Source organism: Petaurus breviceps, unplaced genomic scaffold (assembly GCF_028583685.1).
Source record: "Petaurus breviceps papuanus isolate PSGF00001 unplaced genomic scaffold, PetGlider_PUasm1.0 90317, whole genome shotgun sequence".
Classification (NCBI taxonomy): Eukaryota; Metazoa; Chordata; class Mammalia; order Diprotodontia; family Petauridae; genus Petaurus; species Petaurus breviceps.
The window spans coordinates 83,869-108,842 of NW_027187217.1; the positions used below are offsets into that span (position 1 = coordinate 83,869).

Below are 24,974 nucleotides of genomic sequence, written 5' to 3' on the forward strand. Positions count from 1 at the left end.
CAGATGAACAGACACACCGGCAGATGGAAAGAAATGGAGACGGATGGACAGACACACCGGCAGATGGAAAGAAATGGAGACGGATGGACAGACACACCGGCAGATGGAAAGAAATGGAGATAAGACGATGTAGCGGCAAGCACCCCAAGCGTCCTCAGGGTTTGCAGCTACCACAGGTTCTTGGATCTGCTTTGTTAAAGGAAAGCAACTCAAAATGGGTTAACAAGCTTACTTTAATCAGTCAGACATATCGTTTACCTTGTTTAGGGGAAAAAGGTCAGCACCCTGAACCTCAAAGTATACAGGCATAATTATCAAGACAGAAACATCAAGTAGACAGATTTCCAAACTGTCCAACCATTACATCCATACCCAGTCAACATCTGGGTTTCCACATCCTGGGTTTTTCAAAGCCGGGGGACTCTCAACAACGGCTTCCCAGAATTCAGATCAGATCACAGAACACTTCTCAAAGCGAGTCCCAAAAACAAAGCTACACATCAGGGCTTATATAGCCTTCTCCTGGCTCAGAGAATGTAACAACCTTATTGACTCACTGGCCAATCAAGGAGTATCTACTGAAAAACAAGCCTCCCACCCCAGGCTCCAGGTGCACTTTAGCCTAGGGGCAGGGAAGATGTTTAAAATTTACATTCTTATTACAGACGAACAGACAGACATGCGGGAAGATGGAAAGAAAGGAAGGCAGACAGTCTGACTGACAGACCCCTAGTTCTATGGGTATTTAGTGCTTACCAGACACTGTGCTAAGTGCCAGGGCCACAGAGTATTGAGAATATGGCTCCCTACTTTGAGTGAGCTGAGAGTCTAGCAGGGAGACATGACATATGTTTGTGTATCTCTGTGTCTGTGGGGAGTGTCTTCCCTGGTGGTTAGGAGGTAGACCCATTCCCTGAACTCTTTTTTTCTCCCTCCTCTGCACCTTTGCCCGGGCTGTCCCCTGTTCCCTGTGCCCAGCATGTTTTACTCCTCACCTCCTTCTCTAGAATCCCTGGTCTCCTTCAGGGTTCGGCTCATATACCACCCATCTCCTCTCACTCAATAGTGTGCTCTCCCTTTCTCAGATTACTCTGCAGTTCTCTGAATGTCAGCCCCTGGTGGGCAGAGATGGCCTGGCATGCAGTTAGTGCTTAATAAAGATGAGTTAGGTTGAATTGATGGGGTAGGATATTTAGGAATATGTGCAGCTTGGCTTGGAGGGAGGGAGAGGACTTGAACGAACAAATGAATTTCTTTAGCACTAACTGCATTCCCGAGTGCATCAGATCAGGCTGGAGAGCTCTAGGCCAGGTTGTGAAGGGCCTGCATCCCTCGGTGGCCCTGGTCCAAGATAAGGGACAGCCCCATAAGAGGTGAGGAGGGTCCGAGCTCGGGTGGCCAGTGGGCTGTGTGAGGGGAGAGAAGAGGACTTTGGGGGAACATGCTGGAGGCACTGCTGTAGCAGCCTGCGAAGCACTTGGAACGCTCCATCACTGTGTACTCACGCTGAGCGCTTGGGACACGTGTAGAGGCCGGGGCCCACAAAGGCCCTGCTCCCACTCACACCACGGCCCTGCATGATGGGGAGCTCACCGCTGACCACCGCAGGGCCTCTTCACTTTCCTCCAGCCAGAGGCTTGGGCCACATGCCCTTCCCTCTGACGTCCTTTCTAGCTCCTTTGGCCTCTATTTATAAAAAACAAAACTGTGGAGCAGGTCTAGGCAACCCAGAGGATCAGAGCCAGGCCTTGGAGAAGGTGGGAACAGACCACAAAGAGCCGCAGCCCTGTCCTTGTGTCCTGGGGAGTAGGCAGGCTGTGCCGAGATATTAGTTCTGCCGTCCAGGGCCTTGGGAGCCCTGCTCAGCCCCAGCCTGGAAGTCCTCATTCTTGCTTCTGGCACCTTGTCAGTTGCCTGGGCTGACTTAGGGGCTGGTGAGCTCTTCTAGGTGGGTTTGAGGGTCTAGAACATGGATGCAAGAAGCCATTCAGCAGGATGTAGAAAGGGCCCATGAGAGCCCCTCTCCCCTCTGGCTGCTGGCCAAACGACCTTGGAGCTAAGCCCGGCAGATGTCCCTCATTCCTGATGGTCAGGGCTGCCTAAGGCACAGATGGCCCTTTCTCCCAGGCACACATTCCAAACCCAAGCAGAAATGTGTCGTAGGGAGTTGATCCCCAAGAAGAGTCAGAAAGAGCCTCTCATGGCATGAACGAGTCCGTTCTCCCTGGCCTCTTCAGCAGGGACAACGAGGATGCCATTGGTGACCTTTGTGGAGAGCAGCCAAGCTCAGAAAGCGCAAACATCCCTGTTTTCAAAAAGAGACCAAGGGCTTTGTCTGCCAGCTCTGCAACAAAACGTGGGACCACTCAGAGGCGGCCTGGCTTTGCCCATGTTTGATGGGAGCACCAAGCAGTGCTGTTGATGCATGTTCCTACATGTCCCCAGAGCATCTGGGCAGCCTCAGACCATTCTGGAAGAAGGTGAGATGGAAGCAGCCTTCAGGGTCTGTCACTAACAGCGCCATGTCTGCTTGATAGGCAGTCTCTGTGCCAGTGGGAGGGACATTTTTACCAGTGCGGGCGTGCTCGCCAACTTTGTGAGGTGACACCAAGTTGGGAGAAAGAGCTAACCTGCTGTAACAGGGCCAGGATCCACAGGCCAGGCTTGGGCACTGCACCCACTCTAAGCAAGTGCAGTTTAATAGGGACCAGTGCAAAGGCTGACGCTTGGGTTCAGAAATTCAGCTTGACAAGAGCAGAATCAGGAGGTTTGGCTGCAGGGTTGGGAAGCTGTGACTGGGTCAGCGACACAGCGGCACAGCGGCCACACAAGCCTGCATGTTCTCAAGTTCCTGCTGCCCCCCGCCCTTGTTCAAAACCGTCTGGAGGATTGTGTGCAATTCTGGTGCCAGAGCTTGGGGAGGCCATTGAGAGGTGGGGGAGCATCCAGAAGAGTCAGGAGAAGACTCTGGCCTTGGGAGGGGTGGGGAAGACGCGGGGGCTGCCTCCAGGCACTTGGAGCAGCAACCTCACTGGCACCCCCAGCATGACTGCTGGCACAGGCTCATAGATCTGCTTTACTGGGAAAGATAGTTGTTCAAGGGGTCAGAAATCTTTTTAATTACATTTATTAATTTTGGGGAAAAATCAGCACTCTGAACTTCAGAGAAAATCCAAACAAAGAAAATAGAGAAAATACAAGCAGAGAAATAAAGACCAACAGACAGATCCAACTGTCTGACCAAAGCAATACATACATAGCTACCAGAGAGAGGCACCAACATCTAGGTTTTTCAGAGGTGGGGGGGGGGAAGGCAGGGGGGGAGCCCGGTGCTCCTTAAAAGCTACCCAGAGTCTCATCTGGTCAAATCACGAGAACGCTTCCAGTGAGTGAGACCCAAAGCAAAATGCTGACCTCAGAGTATATATGCCCTGCTTCAGGGTCAGAGGCATCACAACCCTCCTGATCCAATGCCTAATTACAAAGCAACAAGAGACATGGGCCTTCCTGAAAAACAAGCCTCCCCTAATCTGCTCCACATGGGGCCTGTTAATGACTGGGGAGGATCTTCAAGTCCCATCAACATTCCGGCCCTGGAGGCTTGTAGCATGCTGTACAGGGAGAGGGAGAGGCAGAAGCGGCGCAGGCCACTTGAGGCTCCACAGGAAGTCAGATGGGGATGGGTGCCTGGGCGGAGTGTTCTAGATAATCCTGTCCTGGCTCAGACCACCCTGTCCCCCCTACCCCCAGCCCCAGAGCACTGCAGCTCTGCCATCCTGACCTTCAGGCAGCTTCTTAGCTGGGGGGAGTGAGAGTGGAGAGAAACCTCTGCTGGCCCTTCCTCCTCCTCCTCCTCCTTGAAAAACAAATCTGGCTGCAGCTAGGTGGTGCAGTGAATAGAGCACTGGCCCTGGATTCAGGTGGAACAGAGTTCAAATCTAGCCTCAGACACTTAACACACACACACACACACACAAAAACTAGCCGTGTGACCTTGGGCGAGTCACTTAACCCCAATTGCCCTTCAAAAACAGAAAAACTAATCTATTGAGCAAAGATTTGCCATAATTCATTTCTGTTTCAGGGTGTTAGGCAGTCAGTGAAATAGCACCAATGGACGATTCCTGATTGAAATGAGACAACTTTGCTCAGTGTGAGGCTCCCCAAAGCCTTTCGTTTCAGGAAGTAGACTGGCCACCAGCAGGGGCAGGGGCCCAGCCAGGACTGAGGGAAAGAAAACTCAGAATCTTGAGGAGAAGAGCAGGGAATCCTGGGTCGGCAGAGCCTTCTGGCCCCCCTCAACCTGGGACAGACTCTGAACCCCAACTGGCTGGAGACCATCCCTGCAGGTGCTCCGTAGCTGCTGCCTTGGAGGTGGTGCCGGTTATGAAACAGAATTTCTGTGTTCCCCAGCATTTCCTCTCTCCCTCCTATGCCTGGCCCTGGCTTCTCATCAGGCTTTGGTAGGGCAGCTTGTGCTCCTCCAGATTCTTTCTAAACATTTGCTCCAGGGCCCTTTGAGGCCACTAGTGACTGCTGGCCCTGGTGGTGTGGGCAGACTAAGAGCCCAGGTGGGGCCTGGTGGCTGTGAGCTCTCCTGCTCAGACTATGGCCGGGGGAGGGGGTAAGCATTCACAGAATGCCTGCTGAGTGCTTTCCAAGCATGGTCCCAGGCCCTGGGGAGGTCAGCTCCAAAGGGGAGGACCAAACCAGGCCCGGGCAAGAGAGCGGGTGCCCACAAGACAGGGGAAGGAGAGAACAGTGCCCTGGGCCTAATACCCAGTGCAGAACACGACCCAGCAGAGGCACAAGGGAGCTGCCCTCATGATAACATAATTCAGGGCATAACTGGGCTCCTGAAATGGCCTGTGTCCTAGTGGGAAAGGCGTGGCAGGACAGCAGTTTGTCTGAAAAAGAACCCGGGGGTCTGAGTGAACCCCATGGGGATCCTAACAGCACCTTCCTGACAGGGTTATTGTGAGCTTCAAAGGGGATGATGTGCTAGTGCTCAGCACGGGCACAGCACATAGCGCTAGCTCAAGGCTCATCCTCGCGGCCCTCCCCTTCTGTCCCTGTGTAGCGGCAAGCACCCCAGCGTCCCCAGGGTTTGCTGCCAACACAGGTTCTTGGATCTGCTTTGTTAAAGGAATGCAACTCAAAATGGGTTAACAAGCTTACTTTAATCAGTCAAACATATGTATCCTTTACCTAGTTCAGGGGAAAAAGGTCAGCACCCTGAACTTCAGAATATACAGGCAGAATTATCAAGACAGAAACAGATCAAGTAGACAGATTTCCAAACTGTCCAACCATTACATCCATACCAAACCAACATCTGGGTTTTTCGAAGGGGGGGGGGCCTCAGGACAACGGCTTCCCACAGTTTCATCTGATCAAATCACACAACACTTCTCAAAGTGAGCCCCAAAACAGAGCTACACATCAGGGCTTATATAGCCTTCTCCTGGCTCAGAGAATGTAACAACCTTATTGACCCACTGGCCAATCAAAAAGTATCTACTGAAAAACAAGCCTCCCACCCCAGGCTCCAGGTGCACTCTAGCCTAGGGGCAGGGAAGATCTTCCAAATTTACATTCCCATTACACCCTGCTGGCAGTTAAGAGAAGACCGAAAGGCTAGGGAGAGGCCTGGAGTTACTGCAGCAGGATTGGCAGAAGAGACTTGGGGGTGTTTCCCCTGGAGAAGAGAAAGTTCAGGGGGATGTGAGAGTGTTCTTCAGGAACAGTAGGGGCTGTGGGCAAGCCCACTTTGCCTGTTTGGTCAGAGCCAGCTCCCAGGAGGTGGGCAGAGGGCCATCCAAGCCCCCATCCCTGATACCCTCCCAGTGTTCATGGTCTGTCCTGGGCCTCCTCTTGGGCCCAGGCACTGTTATTCAGCCAGTTTTCTCCTCTTTCCTGGTCCCAACACAATCCCTGCTGGGGCTCAGGGCGCTGTTCTTTTGGGGCCTTTGGCTCAAGCTTTTCTCTTCCCTGGCCCCAGAGTCCCCCAGATTGCCCAGCAACCCATCCTCCTTTCCCCCAGGTGGTGCGGAAGGCAGAGTTATGGGCCTGGCTTGTGGCCATCCGAAGCCCTGAGCCCATGCTTGGCTGCTGAGGGAGTGAAGGGAGTGAAAGCAGGGCCCAAGAAGATTGGGGGGTGGTGTCAGAGGGTAACGTGGGAGGAGCTGAAGTGTGGGCGAGGCCCAGTGGTTCAGGAGTCCTGAGGTCTTCCTGCTGTACCCCACCCTGCTTCCCTTCCATGAGCTGCTGCACCCCTGGGGCCATGATAGTGCCTGGCTTAGGGCTGTCATTCTGCCCTCAGGGAGGAGAGTGAGGACCAGACTTCCCATTGCACCCCCAAGTGGGCACCTTCAGAAGATGGCAGCAAGCACAGCCTCAAGGTGGCTGCCAGTGAGTGCTTGGAAAGACTTGAGGGGGTGGCTTGGGCTGCCACAGAGGCCCCTGGAAGGGAGAGCCTGTGCCTCCTCCCCCCAAGGGGTCCAAGAGTCTGACCTGGTGTCCAAACAAGTATCGCTGTCTCTGCTGGAGCCCCCAGCGTGTCCCCATCTGGTGATAGCTCCTCAATGGGGAGGGCTGTCTGAAGCAGGCTGATGGGCCCATCAGATACTGGGAAGACAGCTACTGTGTCCTTTCACTCCTGTGGGCAATGAGGGGAAATCATTGGCTTCCTTCCTGGGGCCATGCCATCTGCAGGCTGGACCTTCCAGACCTGAGACTCGGGACATGGTTGGGGGAGAGGTTCCCCACACAAACCTCACTCATTCAGACTAATAGAGTGAGACACTGAATTTCTGTAGAACCTGGACTGTTTTAAGAAAAATTTAGGTTTTGTTTCCTTTCTCCTAAATTGTGGCCTTCCAGGAGGCCCAGGCCCCTCCTTTCACAGAATGGGGAGCAGGGGCGGGGTTTGAATCCAGGTGCCCTGATGAGGAAGCCACCATCATTGCTGCCAGTTTAGCCTGGCACACACACATGTGCAGCCTCTGCCTGATTGGGTTCAAGTCTGTCCTCTTGGGTAGGTCACCCTTACCCCTTGACACCGGGTGGGCAAGGAGAGAGCCAGGGCAAGGCCACAGGAAGCTCCCCCAACATGTTACATGCTTTTCCCCTGTTGGCAGCAGCTCCTGCCCACGTGCCAAGACCCTGTGCCAACTTTGTCGCAGTAGAACTTCTTGGAACTCCTCATTCCTGTGGAGCTCCGTCCTTCCCTGGAGCTTCCGCCACCAGCTCCTCCTATGCCTCTGGGACGAATGGTGAGACAGAGACTTCCCACAGGGTCTGGCTTAGAATGAAACATAAATGTCTGCAAGGTCAGGGAAGGGCAAGTGTTGTCTCTGTTTCAAAAAAAAAGGAGGGGGAAAGTCCCAGAAATGGCATACCAAGCCAGTGAGCTTGACTGATTCCTGGGCAAAACACAGAATGCGCCATTGGAGAGATGATTGGTGCCTGTCTAGATGACAAAGAGCAGATGTCTGTTAGATCTTAGCACAGCACATCTCATACTTGGCTTGTGGAGCAGACAGTCATGCGGTCAGGTGCGTTCAGAATGGATGAGTGGTGCTTCCTGGTTCATTGTCAGCACGGTGGGAAGTGGCCAGTGGAAGATCCCGGGGATCCCTGCTTGTCCCTATGATGAGTTAAAGGAGCATTTAGGAAAGGGCCAGAGGAGACATGAGTCACGTGGCACCAGAGGACAGAACCTGGAAGGACTGCTTCCACCTGCTGAAAGGCCACTGGTCAGGCTGAGAGGCTCTTTTTGGGGATGCGTGGCCTCCAGAGGATCAGAGGCAATGATGCATGTTTCAGACTCCTCGCAGGTGTAGGACTCTTGGACCCCTTGGCCTGTGGTTGGGAACCCACTTTGAAGAAAGACGTTTTAAGAACGATTTCCACAGAACTCTTCCTCAGTAATACCCCATGCTGTATTTCCCACAATTAAAAACATTCTGACAAATGGGTAATGGGCCTTCCCCATCAAACCGATGCAGAGCTGTAGAGCAGACCGGTCTTGTCCCTCTTGTGTCCTTGGCACATAGGAGGTGTCTAATCACTGACTTGTCTGGGTTGACGGAGGGGTCCATGATGTAAAAAAGGCGAGCCCCTGACCTCCAGGATCTCTGATCTCATCCATCCACACTTCTTTTTTGCAAAGGAAGGCACTGAGGCAGAAAGAGGGAGGAGGTGCACACAGTCTGTCCCAGTAGGGGCTTTCTCCCTTTATCCCAGGAGGGCAGGGATTGTGCCCATGCCCAGGTGCCCCCAGGAGTCTGGGAAGAAGGGGATGGAAGGGAGCCCCTCCTCCAGCTGGGTCTGGTAAGGAGCAGTGCTGCCCATGGTGTCCCATGTGCTTTGGGATGAAATGTGTCCTACCTTTTTCAGAGATCTCCTGCACACCCTGACTCATGTGGTGGAGGCTTTGCATCAGGCCCAGCTGCTGATCATCCTGGTGGCCCCAGCTACCATTGTCCCAGGGTGAGTAGAGAGATAACATGGGCTTTCCCTCCTGGCTCATTATCTCAGCGCTGGAAGGTTTGTCCTGAGCCTTGTCTGGGGGCTCATGTGTGAGTGAGAAAGAGCTCTCGTGGACCAGCTCTGGGGCCCTCTCAAAGGCTAAGCTTCAGGGCAGGCATTGGATGCGCATCCCTGAGAATCTCTGAAAGATGTTCAGGGCCCGTGGAGTGCCCTTCAAAGCTCCTTAAGAAGCAATGTGCTGGGGGGCAGCTAGGAGGCGCAGTGAATAGAGCACCAGCCCTGGAGTCAGGAGGACCTGAGTTCAAATGCGGCCTCAGACACTTAACACTTACTAGCTATGTGACCTTGGGCAAGTCACTTAACCCCAATTGCCCTTCCTTCCCTCCTCCAAAAAAAAAAAAAAAGAAGCAATGTGTTGGGTCTGTCTGGAGACTGGCAAACATAGGCACCAGGTGCCAGTGGCCCCTGAAAAGGGAAAGGGGCTCTGGCACTTGTGCTGCCCCCACCCTTCACAGGCTCTTCAAGGGAGGTGACTGTTGTAAACAGCTGTCAACAAATGTAAACAGTATGCCTGGTGATTAAAAAGTGCTCATCCCTCCTCATCTTCCCCAGCTGTGGGACTCTTAGGAGGACCCTCAGTGCTTACCAGTGAGCCCTCAAATGGAGACAGGGCTTAGCACAGATGCCGGGAATTCTGCCCCCTTAGAGCCTGACCTCCCAGAGCATACCTTCTTCCCCTGCCCCTCATACCCTTGCAGGGACCTTTCCAGATGTGGCAAGACCCACCCACAGCCAGTGTTTGTCAGTGAGAGCTCATGCAGGAGCCTGGTGAGTGGTCAGTGTGCTAAGGAGGTGGGCCTCCTCATGGTGGAATAGCATTGACCTGGCTGGAGGCTGCCACTTTGACCCAGGTTCCCTTAGGATCCTGCAACTCTGGGCTGGTGGGCGCCAGCAGGGCCCTGGCGCCTGCACATTTAGAGATGGGGAGGGACCTGTGTTCATCTCTCCTCTGATTTTCATGGCTTCTCTTTTGATGTTTAATTGGGAGTTTTAAATTTGTTGGCTTTCTAGCTATTTTAGTTGAATGTCCAATTTATTGATCTGCTTTTTCTCTCTTTTATTGGTGAAGGTATTTAGAAATAAACATTTTCACAAATACTTCTTTGGCTACATCCCACAAATTTGATATGTTGTCTCACTGTTATCACCAGTCAAATTATTGTTTATTTTTATGACTTGTTCCTGGACCCACTCATTCTTTAGGATTAAAGTAGTTTACAACTTTTAATCTTTGTTTCAAAAGCTCTTTATTAAATTATTTTTGGTTATGAATGGCAAAAGATTTTATATTAATATTTCTACTTTTCTCTATTTGTTTGCAAGGTTTCTGTGCTCTAATATATGTTTTTTGAGGTGCCATGCATAACCTTTCTATTTTCATTTAATATTCTCTAGAATTCTACCATATCTAACTTTTCCAAAATTCTATTCAGGACCTTTCTTTTCTGTTTTCATTAGATTTCCATTATTATAGTTTTACTGTCTATTTCTTCCTGTAACTCATTTTACTTTTTCCTTAAGAATTCACATTTGGTGTATTTAGAATAAGTGTTCATTCACTGTCTATGGTGCCTTTTAGCAAAATGCAGTTTCCTTGTTTTTTACTTGTAACTAGGTCTTTTTTTTCTTCTGCTTTGTCTGAGATCATGATTGCTACCCCATTGCCTTTTCTACTTCAGTTGAAGCACAATCGATTCTGATCCAGACCATTAGTTTAACCTTCTGTTTCAAGTGTGTTTCTTCGATATGTTGTTGGATTCTGGTTTCTAATCCAGTACACTGTCTTCTTCTGTTTCATGGGGAGTCCATCCCATTAGCATTCACAGTTAGGATCATTAATTGTATACTACCTTCTATTCTATTTTCTTAAATTTTTCCTTTTCTTTTTTTCCCTGCCTCCTCTTTAAGTGTTTGGTTTGTTTCTGACTAGTCTCTCCCTTAATCTATTCTCCGTCTGATTACTCCTGCTTTCCCTTAGTCTTGTTTCCTCGTGTTTTTCTGTCGAATAAGACGTCCTTCTGTACCCATCTGTGTTGTATGTGTTTGTGTGTATGTTTTCTTCGACCAGCTCATGTAACAGTTGGGTTCAAGTGTGTCCTGCTCCCCTCTACTTCCTTCTCCTTTGTAGTAAAACAGCCTGCTGCTTGTGTACCACATTTATATGAGACGGTTTTCCCGGTTCTTCCTCTCTCTTCTCCCCCCTGCCAATATATTCCTCTTCACACTGCTTTCATTCTTCTTTTAAGATCATCAGAGCATAATAGAATAACTTAGGCCTTCTGTCTAATCAGACTCTTTCTGTCACCCCTGATTATGAGAGTTCTGAGGGGATACTTGTATCCTCTCCCCTATAAGAATGTAAACAATTTAATCCTATTTAGTCCCTTGTTCACTTACTTTATTTTTTTATGCTTCCCTTGAGATCTGTGTTTGAATGTCATATTTTCTATTTAGCTCTGGTCTTTTCATCAGGAATGCTTGGAAGTCTCCTATTCTATCTAAATGTCCATTTCCCTCTCAGTAGGATAATACTCAGTTTTGTTAGGTAGGTTATTCTTAGTTGTGACCCTAGACCCTTTGCCTTCCAGAATGTCGTATTCTCAGCTCTCTGCTCCTTTATAATGGTGGTTGCTAAATCTTGTGTGATCTTCACTGTGGCTCCTAGGTATTTGAATTATTTCTTTCTGGCTGTTTGGTGTATTTTTTCCTTGATGTGAGAGCCCTGGAATTTGGCTCTAGTGTACCTGGGAGTTTTCATTTTGGATTTCTTTGATCAATGGATTCTTTCTATTTCTACTTTGCCCTCTGGTTCTAAGAAATCTGGGCATTTTTCTTATATGATTTCTTCAATTATTATGTCTAGGCCTTTTTTAAATCAGAGCTTTCACGTAGTCCATTGATTCCTAAATTATCTCTCCTTGATCTGTTTTCCAGGTCAGTATTTTTTTTTTACCACATGATATTTCACATTTTCTTCTATTTTTCTGTCTTGTGACATTGTTTTAATATTTCTTGATGTTTCATGGAGTCATTAGCTTCTGTTTAATATATTCTAATTCTCAAGGAGTGTAATAGTAATGGCATTTAAAGATTCCCCTGTATTGGCTTGGTTTTTGGTTTGATTGTGTTAAAATCCAGAGTTTGTTAATCCCACCTGTGGGATGGACTTGTTGATGTGAAAAGAGAGGGCTGGACTGGGAGGAGCTGGTGACGTAGATTTGGAGAGACACGAGAGAGACAGAAGAACTTTTTGGAAGCAGCACCCTTTTGGAGGCAGAGAGAGACTGAGAGGATTGCTGAGGGCCACTTTGAATTGCCCAGGATTTTTGAGGCCTGCCACCCAGAGCTGCCAAGGACTGAGGAGACATGGCTGTTATGCTGGTACTTTGTCTGTCTGTTTTGATGTTGTTTTGCCAGATTTGTCCACTGTTGAAGGACAGTGCTGTTGTTGCAGAGGCTTGGAACCTTGCTGTTGGTTCAGAAGCCCTGAAGAAGGATTTTCTTGTTGTATGTTTACCAGAAATCCTGGAAGAAGGTTTTGCTAATGTTTTCAGGGGTCCTAGGACTGTTCTGCAGACAGAGAATAAATTAATGAAGAGACTGGCAATGTATCTTGTGGCCTTGCTAAGCTTTGTCTCCCCAGGAACAAAGATTGCTGAGAACTTGCCTCTGTGTCTAGATGAAGAAAAGACCTCCATTTGGGTATTAAGTGCTGTGCTTAAACTTGTTGTAACTCTGGGGCAGATTTAGTTGTGATCCAGGGGTGGGGAACTTTTGACCTTTTTGTGCTCTGTGATTGACAAATGAAGGTACTTTACTTATGATTGGAAACTAATCTCCATTTGAGAAGAGGGGCTTTGTGATGGACTAAATGAAGGTACAGCCTAGGGGTGGAGTAGTATTTAGAACAGGGGCTTTGTAATTGATTGAATGAATGTAAGGTCCTGGGGTGGGGTAGTACTTGGAGATTATTTAATCACACTTAGTAAATGCTGTATTTTGAATGATGTCCTATTTTGATCTTCTCTGTTCTTAATTTGTCACTGAATAAAATAGGAGAGCACCTATGCTGGTATTTTGAACCTTGGGAAGTTACCTTTCCTTGGAATTACATTACAAGGAGTTATTTTACTGGGCAAGGTTTTATGCCTCTTGTGTCAAATTTTTAATTCTCTTTTCATATTTTTCTTCCATAGCTCTCATTTCTGTTTCCATTTTTCCCCTACTGGTTTTATTTGGTTTTTTAAATTATTTTTGACCTTTTTTTTTTAAACTCTTGACTGACTTCTTCCAGGAGTTCTGTCCAGGCTTCAGTTTTCTTTGAGTCTTTGCTTGTAGATGCTTTGGAGTCATTATCTTCATCTGTGTTTGTGTTGAGCTTGCTGGTCACTATAATAGCTCTATATGCTGGGTTTTTTTCCTTTTCTTTTCTCTCCTCTCTTTTTGTTTGGTCATTCTCCCGGCCCATTTGACTTTGGACTTGACATTAGTAGGTGCTTTGCTCACCTCTTGGGGGGTGTCTGGCCCAAGCTTCTGTCTTCTAATATCCTCCTGCTGTTTTCATAGCTCAGGTTAGGGGACTTCAGGTTTTCAGTGATCCTAAAGTATAATGTTGTTGCTGTTTCATGGTTTGTTGTGGGGGTCATCTTGAAAGAACTCACAGATTCAGACCGCTTCTCATCCAAGTGAAAGCATTGATTGAGATCTGATGCCCCTCAGAAGTGGGTTAGGTTCCAGGAGGAACCAGTAGCTTAGTGAGACAACACAGGCTTTGGTGTGGGCCTCCTCCTCCCCCCGCTCCACCCCTGCTTCTCCTGGGCTGCAGGTGAGAGCCAAAGCTGCTCCGCTGCAGGGTTCAGAGGCCTCACTCATTTCTAAACTTGCCCCTGCTCAGCGCACAACCGGAGTGCGCTAGAGACTGATTGTCGCTGCCCTGTTTGTAGATTCCCCCTTTCCAACTGAGAACTCGGCAGTGGTTGACTGAGCTGCCAAATGGCACTAGATGGCAGAAGGGATCCCAGAACACCCTTTGATAGTTAGGGGTGCCCCGAGATCCTTTCCTGTCCAGTTTCGGTTCTTTCAGTCCCACTGGCACAGATGGGCTCCTGGCCAGACCCCATCTCCCGTGTCCACAGACCTTTCTGTCCATCCCCCTAAACCACCCTGGACTGGAAAAAATGGACTCACTGTGACTTTGTCCTGGTTTTCCCAGTTAGAATTCAGTCTGTTGTGTTTGTATAGATGTTTTTGGAATAGGCTTGATGGGGGTGCTAGGGTTCCTACTGCTCCCACACATTGACTCTACCTCCAAACAGAAGATTTCATATTTGCTCCCAGAGGTGACAGGGAGCCACTGGAGGGCACTGAGTAGGGGCTGACATGGTCAGACCTGCACTTTACGAAAACCACTTTGATAGCTAGGTGGAGAACAGACTGGAGAGGCAGGGAGAGGCTTGAGACAGGCAGACCCTTCTGCAGCTACTGCAGGAGTCCAAGAGCCCTCACCAGGGTGGGGGCAGAGTCAGAGAAGAGAAGGACTACTGGGGAGATGTGGTGAAGGTGGAAAGGCCAGGCCTAGGTAACAGATGTCATGTGGCAGGCTTGAGAGGCCAGAAGGAGCTGAGGAGGCCCCTGGGCTGCAAGCCTGGGTAAGTGGGGGGAGGGCAGGAAGTCTCCAAAGGGGTAGGGAGTTTGGGGAAGACTGAGTTCAGTCTTGGACGTATGGAGCTGAAGATGAATGTCTAGTAGGCAGCTGGAGACTGGAGATTCAAAGTCGAGCCGAGAGGCCAGGGCTGGACAGGTAGACTTGAGTCATCAGCATGGAAATGCTCATTGAATCCCTGGGAGCTGATGAGATTCCCCCTTGAAGCAGGATAAATGGGGAGGAAGAGCAGAGGGCCCAGGGTGGGGCCCTGGGGGTGCCTACAGGCAGGGGGCAGTGGTGGATGGCGAGCCAGCAAAGGAAGCTGAGAAGGAGGAAAAGCAGGTGAGAGAAGTGTCCTAAAAGCCACCTCAGACATGCTCAGACTCGGTCTTGGCATCACCTCCATGTTCGAGAAGAGAATCCTGACATCCCCTTACCTGAGTCCCCGACTGTCCTTCCGCCTCTCCCTTGGCCTGGCAGCCCCCAGACCTGTGCTTCAGCCTCCCTTTGACCTCCGATGCCTCAGTTCTCTCCTGGAGCACGGACCTGCTTACCAAGGTCTGTGTCCAGCCCAGTACTAGACCTTGCAGATTCAGGAAAACCAGAGGCATCTGTGGGGCCCCCTCCCTCAGCTTCTGTGTTGGGACTGAATTTCATCTAATCTTCTCCCTGAGTGAGAAACAGTTCGGAGAACTCAGTCTCATGTCTGTTCTTTAGTCTGGTGCCATGTTAAAGTACAAGGAGGGAGTGGAGTGCTTCATTTCCCACTCAGCAGTGCTGAACCCTGTCTAGGAGAATGCAGACTTTCACAGTCCAGGAATATGTGCTGTTGCTGGAATGGTCTTTGTGGTCTCTATGAATGTTCTCCTAAAGTCTCCTTTCCCAGGGGAACCCATGGAGATGAGACATAGAGATGAGGTTCAGCATTGTTGGGGCCTTGGTGGCCCCTGGAATTCCTGGGGATCCATGAGAGGGCCTCTGGGGACTGGAGAGGCTGTGAATTCAGGATGAGAGACCCTCTCAGAGCCCTGAGAGAGGGGGGCTCTGGAACAGCAGCCCAAGAAGCCACACTTGACTTCAGAAGCATTTCTCTCCTTCCTTGTCCAGGGCACTGAGTATGATGAGGGACAAGGCCATCGAGCTCCCCTGACTCCCTCCCTCCCCCACCTCCTTGTTCACTCCCGTGGCGCACCAGGTCACCTCAGCATTTCTCCTCTTTCACTCTCACTGTTGATATTCAGGGGGCTGGGCTGACTGTGGATGGAACGGGGATTGGGGGCTAGCTTAGCTGTCTCTTTGTGTCTGCTCTTGTTCTCTAAGCTTTCAAGGGACCCACAGTTTATCTCTGGTTAATAAAGCAAATGCTGTAGTCATTGGCTCCTGGATATCTGAGTCAGGAGGGAGGTCAGAGACCATGGAACCCGAGCCTGCTACTTCACAGCCCTAGGAGCAGAGAGGCTCTCCGGAGGTAGAGTCAGAATCTCACTCTGCCAATGGGCGGGGAGACTCTGGGGCAGGGGCCCTTCTCAAGCCTCCTTGTTTCCTGTGCGCCCCAGGGCCAGCAGCAGCAGCTTCCCTGTGATGGGGACGTTGGCACCTCATTCCTAAGTCTTTCCACTTTCTTTGTTTTTACCATATTGTTGTCATTATGTAACCTGCCCCACGGTTCTGCTCCCTTCATTTTGCATCTGTTCATATAAGTCTTCCCAGGTTTCTCCAAAACCATTCCTTGCATCATTTCTTGTGGCACAGTAGAGTTCCATGACATCCATAGCCCGCAGCTTGGTCAGCATTCCCCAATGGATGGACAGGTCTCTGATTCACATTCTTGGGATATTTTTGTATATCCGTAGGTACCAACCCTCCCTCTAATTCCCTCTTCTTCCCTTTCCCTATTTCCTTGTTGAATAGAATATGTTTCCATATCCAACTCTGTGTGTGTGTGTGTGTGTGTGTGTTCTTCCCTCCTTTGGCCAATTCAGATGAGAGGCCAGTTCGAGCATGAGCCCCTCTCACACCCCCTCCTTGTTTGTAGAGATATCTGCTTGTTCACTTTCGTTATGTGAGATAATTTCTCTTCACCTTGCTTTTCCTCCCCTCCCAGTGCATTCCCCTTCCCATTTTTTCCATTCTTCCCTTAAAATCATCCAGACATGAGTGATTGCTCCCAGGCCTAAATGGACTACCTCTCTGGCCCCTGAGGATGACACATGTGCACGTGTATCATTTCCCCAGGTTAAGAATGGAAGCCCTTTGTCCTTGTTTAGTCCTTAATAGTGCACTGCTCATTCCTGTTGGCCTTTTTATGTTTCTCTTCACTCCTGTGTTTCAACTGCAAAGTTTCTTCATAGCTCTGGTCTTTTCATCAGGAATGCCTGAAAGTCCTCCATTTCCTTAAAGGTCAGTTTTCTTCGCTATAAGATTATATTCAGTTTTCCTGGGTAAGTGATTCCTGTGGTAAGCCTTTGTTCTTTGCCACCTGGGATATTGTATTCCAGGCTCTCTGCCCCTTTACAGCAGTGGCTGCTAAGTCATGTGTGATCCTAAGACTCCTCGGTATTATGCATGCACTGTGTTTTTTCTTTAACATGAAAGCTCGGGGCGGCCAGGTGGCTCAGCGAGTGAGAGCATCAGCTCCAGTGTCAGGATGACCTGGATCAAATCCGGGCTCAGATACTCAGCACCACACCCAGAAATAACTGGCCGTGTAACCTTGAGCAAGTTACTTAACCCCGATTGCTTAGGGGCGGCCAGGTGGCTCAGCGAGTGAGAGCATCGGCTCCAGTGTCAGGATGACCTGGATCAAATCCGGGCTCAGACACTGAGCACCACACCCAGAAATAACTGGCCGTGTAACCTTGAGCAAGTTACTTAACCCCGATTGCTTAAAAACAAAACAAAACAAAACAAAACAAAAACATGAAAGCTCTAGGTTTTAGCTTCGATGTGCTGGCAGTTTTCATTCTGGGGTTTCACTTAGGAGTTGACCGGTGGATTCTTCCCACTTCATCCCCCTGGTTCTAAGAGATCTGGGAAGTTTCTTTGAGGAGTTCTTGAAATCTGATATCCAGGCTCTTTTTTTCTTTTAGCCATGGCTTTCAAATGGTGTGACAATTGTTAAATTTTTTTCTCTTCAATTGTTTTCAAGGTCAATAGTTTTTCTTATGATATACCTTAGATTTTCTTTTTGTCAGTCTTTTGACTGAATTTTTTTTTTTTGTCTCATGGAGTCACTGGCTTCTCTCTGGTCCTCTTTTTTTATTTTCAGGGAGTTTGTTGCTTGGGCAAAATTTGTTCCTCTGGTGCCAAGCTGTAATTTTTCCTTGGCTCCCATTTCTTTTCCCTTTTTTCCCTCTCCTGCTCCCATTCCATGTATAAACAGTTTTAACTTTTCTTTCAAGTCTTGCTTCTTCTTTTCCAAGAATTCCAGTTGAGTTTGTGCCCAAGCTGTGTTTTCTTTGAGGCTTTGCTTGTGGACATTTTGGAGCCATTCTCTTCTTGTTCATTTGTGTCTTGAGCGTCCCTGTCACTAGGACAGCTTTTTTATGATACAGTTCTTTGTTTGCTCCTTCTTCCAGCCTCCCTTCTGATGTGAGGGCTGAGCTCAGCACACTTCTGAAGGGAAGTTCTGGGCTGCTTCTGCTGTTCCTTTCTTGGAGTGGTGAGCGATGTGTTAACTCCAGTGTCTCAGAGATGACTTAGCCTGTTTCTTGACATCTTCCCAGGCCCAGGATTGCTAATCCAGTTCAGCCTCTTTCCACAGCCCTGGAGCAGCCCCATCCTGGATGCTGTTGGGGTCTTTGTGCCCATTGTGTACTGGGGCCTGAACTCTTCCCTGCCAATCCTGTCCGACCAGCCTTTCTTTGCTTCTCTGAGTTCCTCACCTAGGATGTGCCATGGGGGCGTCCATTTCATTTCCAGTTTGGAAGCCACCATGGGATGAACCTTTCTTTGAGTCCCTGATGTCCAGGAATCAGACTCATTCTGTTGTCTCCAAGGGCAGAGTTAGAATTCTGTTGTACCCCCAGATGGGGTGAGGGGCCTGGGGCAGTGGCAGGCTCCCCCTCCCTGGTGGTCTGGGTGATGCCTATTCCTTGCAGGTGATGTCCCGGAGTGGGGCAACTGAGGCAGGCGGAAGGAGGAATGTGGTGGCTTTCCAAGTTCATTTCCAGAAGGGCTGGACTAGCTCATGGCCTCCCTGACACAGTATTAGCGTCTCTGTCTCCCGCTTCATGCTGACTGATTGGAAGGAAGCCCTTAATGAGTTGGGTTTGGGGAATTATGGCAGTGGCGGAAGCCGGCTGAATTGAGCTTTTCTTACCACTGAATTTCCTGGAGCTTTCTCCCCAGGCAGCTCAGCTGCCCCCTTCTTGGGGGAGCCTTTCCTGACGCCTTCGTTGCTGGTGCTTCACCCTCCTCATTTTCCTGTTTCCATCTGCTCGCCTGGGGTACACACTCCACCCCAGGATGCCATCATTGCCTCAGACCAGGGAGGGCATCAAGCACAGGGCCTGGCACACATGCTCAGAAAACACTTGTTGAGTTGGGCTGCTTTGGTCTCTGGGCGCTCTCTGGGCTGCCAGATGCCCTGATGATGCCCAATGGCCTTGGCTAGCGACACCTCTGTGGCAGACTTTGATGGCCTTTCCTGACAGATGCATCCCGGCTCTCTCCGAAGTGGGGTTTGGAGGACAGGCCATGGCCAAGAGCCTTCCCCTTGGGGAGGGCCCATCTCAGAGGCCTCTGCTCATCCCCCTCTCCATTTCATTCCAAGCTTAGCAGCAGTGATCTTGTTAGATGCCTGGTCCATCTCAGCTAGGGTGGGCTCCAAGGCACATGCCAGGAAATGAGCCCCACTTACCCTGTCTGTAGTCCATCCCTGGCTCTGCAGCCTGGGGAACCTTACCCATCCTCCATGGAAGGGTGGGACATGGGTAATGGGAGCAGCCTCCCCCCCCCCAGCCTCAGGTTCCTTCTGGGGCCCCCTGCCCATCCTCTTGTCCTGCTGGCCCCCCCCACCTCGGCCCCCTACCTGTCCTCCTGGACCCCCCCCATGTTCCTTCTGGGGCCCCCTGCCCATCTTCCTGGACCCCTCTCTGGTTCCATCTGGGGCCCCCTGCCCATCTTCCTGGACCCCTCTCTGGTTCCATCTGGGGTCCCCTGCCCATCCTCCTGAACTTCACCTTGGATTCTGCCTGAGGCCCCCTGCCCATCCACCTGGTCCCCCACCTCAGGTTCCATCTCCCTGGGGACATTTTTCCACTCTTCCTCATGGTAGCCGGAGGTCGTGAGCCCCTTTCTCCATTGCCCCGTGGGCTGTCCCAGAACTGCCTAGCCCTCTTCTTCCTCCCCTTTGATTCTGGGCCTTCTGAAGGCTCACACATCCTTTTTCATGCTTTGCTCAAGAATTTTATCATGAATCAAAGTCAAGCTCGTCAGCCCCATTGCTTGTTGCAAGTTCCAGCCCTTCTGGCCCCCTGGAAGGCCACCTGCTGTGCCTCAGACTCTTGCCTTTTCCCCCTTTTAGCACTGACCTTAGGCCTCTTGGGGCCCACGTCTTGGGGGGGTCCTTCTGGACCAGGCTCCTCCACCTCGTCAGGACCCTCAACTGGAGGAGTAGAGAACGGAGCCAAGAGCTACCTCCCATAAGACCCAGAAGCCGAGCTCTTCTGCACCTCCCACAGCAGCAGGGGACCCTGTGCAGCCCCCACCCTCTGTGGTTGACACTCCCTGAGGGCACATGGCTTTATTCTGGCACAGGATCTCCAGCATTCTCTCCCAGCACCTGCTCAGGGAACCTTTCCATGGCTTGAGGGCAGCCCTTGTCTTTCTAGGCTGTACCCATCTGCCAAGTTTGGGGAAAAGGGCATTTGTGTCCCTTCCGTTGGCTCCTGGAGACCCCAGGCTGGACGGAGTGCCATGCCTGCTTTCTCTGTCTGGCTTCTTTCCTTGTTTCACCCCCTGCCCTTCTGGAGGGGAGTCACAGGGGCTTTTAGTGATGGGGGGGGCAAGTTCAATGACCCCTGATATCTCTCCTCCCCCACACACTGATAGCCCCTCAAAGCTTCTTCTGGCTGTCCTGCCTACAGGGATCGCAGGCTGCATTCCGTCCCTTGTCCTCTCCCTCTCCCTCTGCTTCCAGCCGGGCCCCTCACCCTCTCTCACCACTGACATTCTTGGCCCTTGACTTCATTGTCCCACTTTGTCTTCCTGACCCCTCCTGCCAGGAGCCCTAGGGATTATTATCCCCATTTCATGGGAGGAAACTGAGTCCCAGAGAGTGTAAGGGACGTCGGTACAGCCCCACAGATGGGATCAGAGGTGGGCTTCACTGCGTGGTGCATTCGGATCCCAGGCCCCTTGCAGACTGACTGGAGATGCCGCCTCTGCAGAGACCCTCCGTGGGGAGCCAAATTAATCTGGAAAGGAGAACGCACAGGCCCGCAGCCTAACGCTGCCCAGAATTGCTTCTGTGCCGGCTCCCTCTTGAGCCATCAAAATCAATTTGCAGCAAATGGAGTTTTCCAGAGCTGGGTGAGGTCTGGCTATGGGGCCTGCTCTGCCAGGCTGTGAGCTGGGCGGGAGCAGGCCCTGGCCCAGCACCTCTACCCAGCTTCCAGCCCTCCCTGCAGGGCTGTCCCCCTCCTCCACTGCTGCCCCCCCCTCCACCAGGCCTTCCCCACCCCCAGGGCTGTGGCAAAGGCAGAATGTACCTGGGGGTTTGTTCCAGGGGAAAAGCAGCCTGTTCTCAGGTGGGCCCCAGCTGAGGGCTGCCTAGTGTGCCCTGGGCCCCTGCTCGCGCCCTGCAGAGCCCCAGAAGGGCTCCCCTCTCCCGGCATGCCTCTCTTTGGGGCCAAGGGAGGCCTTTGGGAAGCTAACCCAATTCTGGCCTCAGGACCCCTCAAAAGAGCTCTGTTTATGTGGCTTATAGATATCAATATTCACCATGTGAGAAATTGTAACATCTAAGTATCAAGACCTTTGAGGATCTCCTGGGAGGGGGGAAGGGCAGTGTGGAAGGGCACGGGGTGCCTCCTGGGCAGCACATCTTGTGGGGTCACTGTGGAGGCCTGCCTGCCCTGGGAGGAGAGAAGCCTGTGATGGTAGCAGCAGGAACTCGGGGTGTCCCCATCCCCCAGGGCTGAAAGAAAAAGCAAAGGGCCCTGGCAGAACAGAGACAGTCTCCCTCCCTTGACCATTTTGCCAGGGTTCTCCCTGCTACGATGCAAGAAGGCCCCAGGGGACTTGGGAGTGGACATCAGGCTGACCCCAGAGTTAGAAAGGCCTCTGTCGAGGTCCCTGTTAGCCCTGGCAGTGTCCAGCAGCTTCTTTGGGCTAAGGTGCACAAGGCTGGCCAGATGGAGGTGCCTGGCAGGCTGCTAGCTCCAAGGGGTGGGCCAGCCTGACCTGGGAGGCCTCTGGGCCACGGAGTAGCCCTCCCATGACATCTTGACCATGGCTGTCTTTGCAGGAAGGATCATCTGGGGATGTTTACAAAGAAGGCCTTTGACCAGCTGGGCCCCATGATCGATGGCTTCAGCCTGATCACCTATGACTACTCTGCTGCTGAAGCGTGAGTAGAGGCCGTGGGGAGGGGCTGGGGAGGCGGGTACCAGTCATCTCCATATGCTAAGCAGTGCCCAGCCAGCCCACCTGGAAGCCCAGAAGCCCCGTGTCTTCCTGGGTCATTGTAGCTGCTGCTTGTCTTTGGGCCGCCGAGGCCAACAGGAAGCCAGCACTCTTGGGCAGCTGGTGATGGAATTCTGGCCACTTGCCTGGCTTAGGGTGAGGCAGGTGACTTCTGGCTTCAGTAACTGGGACGGCCCCAGGGCTGTGGGCCAAGGGACCATTTTGACCCTTGCTCCAAGCCTGGGTCTGGGGCCAGAATTGTGTATCTTTTCTTCATGTTTCCAGCAGAGCAGGGGCTCTGGGTCCCCTTAACCCTTCTCCCCTCTCTTCAGAAAGTATCATGCTCTTGTTAGAGCAGAACACATCAGCCCCACCTGGGCAGAGAGTGGGGAGGGGGCCACCTGGCATCTCCTACCTCGGTCCTCGAGAACCTCAAGTGTGAGGCCCTGCCTGAGCTGGCTAGCCTAGTCGTGGGTCCTGCAGGCTGTGAGGGCCGGCTTTGGGGGCGGAGGGTGGCAGCAGAAGACAAAAGTGGCAGCTCTTGAAATATCCATGAACTGAAATGTCTCTGAAAGTTCCCACTTCCTGTTTGTGAAGGCCTGTTTCTGCCTCCACTCTTGCTTTAGGCCTGGCCCAAATGCACCCTTGTCCTGGGTTCGAGATTGCATCGATATCCTCGATCCAGACTCCAAGTGGCGGGATAAGATTCTGCTGGGTCTCAATTTCTATGGCATGGATTTCTCAGCCACCTCAGACTCAAGGGAACCAATCCTCGGAGACAGGTAAGGCCAATCTAGACCCCTCCCCATGCAAGAAGTACTCTTGCCCCTTCCTGCCTGCTCAGACGTGGCCAGGCAGCTGCCACCCGGCTCTCATCTGGCTGCCAGTGTTGGTCTAGAAGGGGAAACCAGGCCCTGCCAAGAGGTTACTTACAGGGGGCCACAGCTGTGACCCTGGCACGGCCTGAGGATAGGGCTCAGGTGTTCAGTCAGTGTGTGCTGAGCCTAGGGTGAAGCAAGGGAACCCCAGGGAATGACCTCTTTGGCCAAAGCAGTGAGGGCAGGCCGAGGAGCCAAGAGGGTGATCCGTGGACTGAGCTCGAGGCATCCTCCCTGCACAGGGGAGTCACCTCCACTGGGGGGTGCCCAGGGCAACACAGATGAGGTGCCCAGCCTGCCCAGCCCAGAGGGAGTTGTCCAGCTGGGCTTTGGCTCAGGGAGGCTGCACTTGGAATTCACCTAGGATGCCCGAGTCACATGCCCATGGGGAGCTGCGGGTGGCCCAGGCCTGGTTCTGCCTGCGCCAGGGGCCGCTGCCTCGGGAGTCCTCATCCAGCAGCCTCCCATGCCCTCCATGCCCTGCAGAAGCCCCGTCTGTTCCGGAATAAACCCAGACTGCCACAATCTGGGCCCCCCCCCCCACTTCTACCTTATTGTGTTGTTGATTATCTGGGCTGGAGAAAGCCTCGGTGGAGCAGGCTGAGCTTTAAAGGGACGGCTTCCTTTTGTTTTTGTGTGGAGAATCCTTCAATACCCTGCTGCCACGCCCCTTTTGTTCCCACCTTATGAATTTGGTTATGATTTTCTAGCTCTATAAAGTCATGCTCTGGCAGTTTGATTGCTTTGGTGCTTAGCAAATACATTTCCTTAGGTAGCATTGTCGGTTTTTGTCCTGTTGGCTCAGCCTGCCCAGGAGCAGTGACTATTTCTACGGTTAATTCGGGCTCTATGTAAAGAGTGTTTTGTATCTGTGTTCGTTAGGTTTCTGTGAGTATCTTGGTAGACAGACTGCTAAATGTCTTGTGCATAGAGCTGTTCTGGGTCCCTTTCTCTTTCTGTCTCCTCTGGCTAGATTTATACAGAAACGCTGATGGGTGTGTGGGTGTGTGGGCTGACATGTTACACCATCTGCACAAGGGACTGCTTGGCTTCCAACCTCCTTGTGTCCATTTATTTCCTCAGTTTCTTTTTCTCGTCTTACTGCGTTAGCGTGCACGCCAAGCATGTTTAAATCCTAACCATGATGAGCCTGACTCATAGCAGACTGTTTTTAACAAGGCGATTACTCCTAGAGCAGCTTGAAAGGGGGGCTGCAGTTCCTGTCCTCTGTGGGCGCCCTGGTTGTGGTGGACTATGCGCTAGGGCGGGGCCACGTGGCGGCTGTCATGAGGGCTGACGATTCATGGTCTGGCAGTATTATCCCGCACCACATAACCCTCATTTTAAAACTCTGCCGACCGGGTCAGCTGTCCCCGAGCGTGGCATTGCCATGACTAGGCTTGCCGCGTGCAGTTAAAGGGCGCACCTCTGACTGTCAGACTGCACCCACCGCTCGGTCCCTGCGTCTTGCGCTAGTTGATACCGAGGTCCTCGGGCGTCTGGGCGATCCTCCTCTGGGCTTCGCTTCAGGTGGGGTGTCAGCTGTCCTCAGACGTCGCAGACATTTCTGGAGAAGGCTTTTTGCACAGTAAGAGCATCTTGTGGGGCTGCTAGGTGGCGCAGTGAGCAGAGCACTGGCCCTGGAGTCAGGAGGACCCGAGTTCAAATGCAGCCTCAGACACTTAACACTTACTAGCACTGTGACCTTGGGCAAGTCACTTAACCCCAATTGCCCTGCCCTCCCCCTCCAAAAAGAAACAAGAGTACCTCGTTTTCACATTCTGGGAGTCCACTTTCAGGATGCCCCGAGTCTGGTGCCTGACATTGCCAGGTCGGGCGCCTGCTGCCTCAGCTCTCGCTTGTCTCAGAGGTTTTCTCTTCAGACCTATTACACGTTCCTCACAAAGAGGTGCTGCTTCACTTTGTAAAAACTAGAGACAGTGCACACTTAAGACAGGTTAAATCTGGTTATGGAAAATTTCAAATTAAAAAAAACATGATCATAACTACTTTTGAGTTATTTCAAGTTTTTAAAAGTTGCAGGTTTTTTGGAAAACATATTTACATGCATATGCATGTATACACACACAGTACTTATCAAGGCAGATAACACAGAGAAAGAAAACACAGAGACCCATTAGCTTCCACACCAGTTTGTCGCGCTGTGATGACCCAGGCCTCTGTGATGAGCCTGGGACAGGGGAGGGTTCCCGGGCCTGGCAGGCCGTGGCCACCCTCACTCACCTCTGACCTCACTAGCACACCCCACA

The 24,974-nt window shown here is 51.4% G+C and overlaps 1 protein-coding gene across 2 annotated transcripts in view; it reads left to right on the forward strand.

Moving 5' to 3' along the window:
• CHID1 (chitinase domain containing 1) overlaps window positions 1–24,974 on the forward strand; it is a 66,753-nt gene that overhangs the window by 16,352 nt on the left and 25,427 nt on the right. For both annotated transcript variants that reach the window (XM_069107888.1, XM_069107889.1), the window contains exons 8-10: window positions 8,401–8,493; window positions 21,669–21,770; window positions 22,453–22,608. In XM_069107888.1, the coding sequence (XP_068963989.1) occupies window positions 8,401–8,493; window positions 21,669–21,770; window positions 22,453–22,608 (351 nt within the window). The remainder of the gene's footprint in view (window positions 1–8,400; window positions 8,494–21,668; window positions 21,771–22,452; window positions 22,609–24,974) is intronic.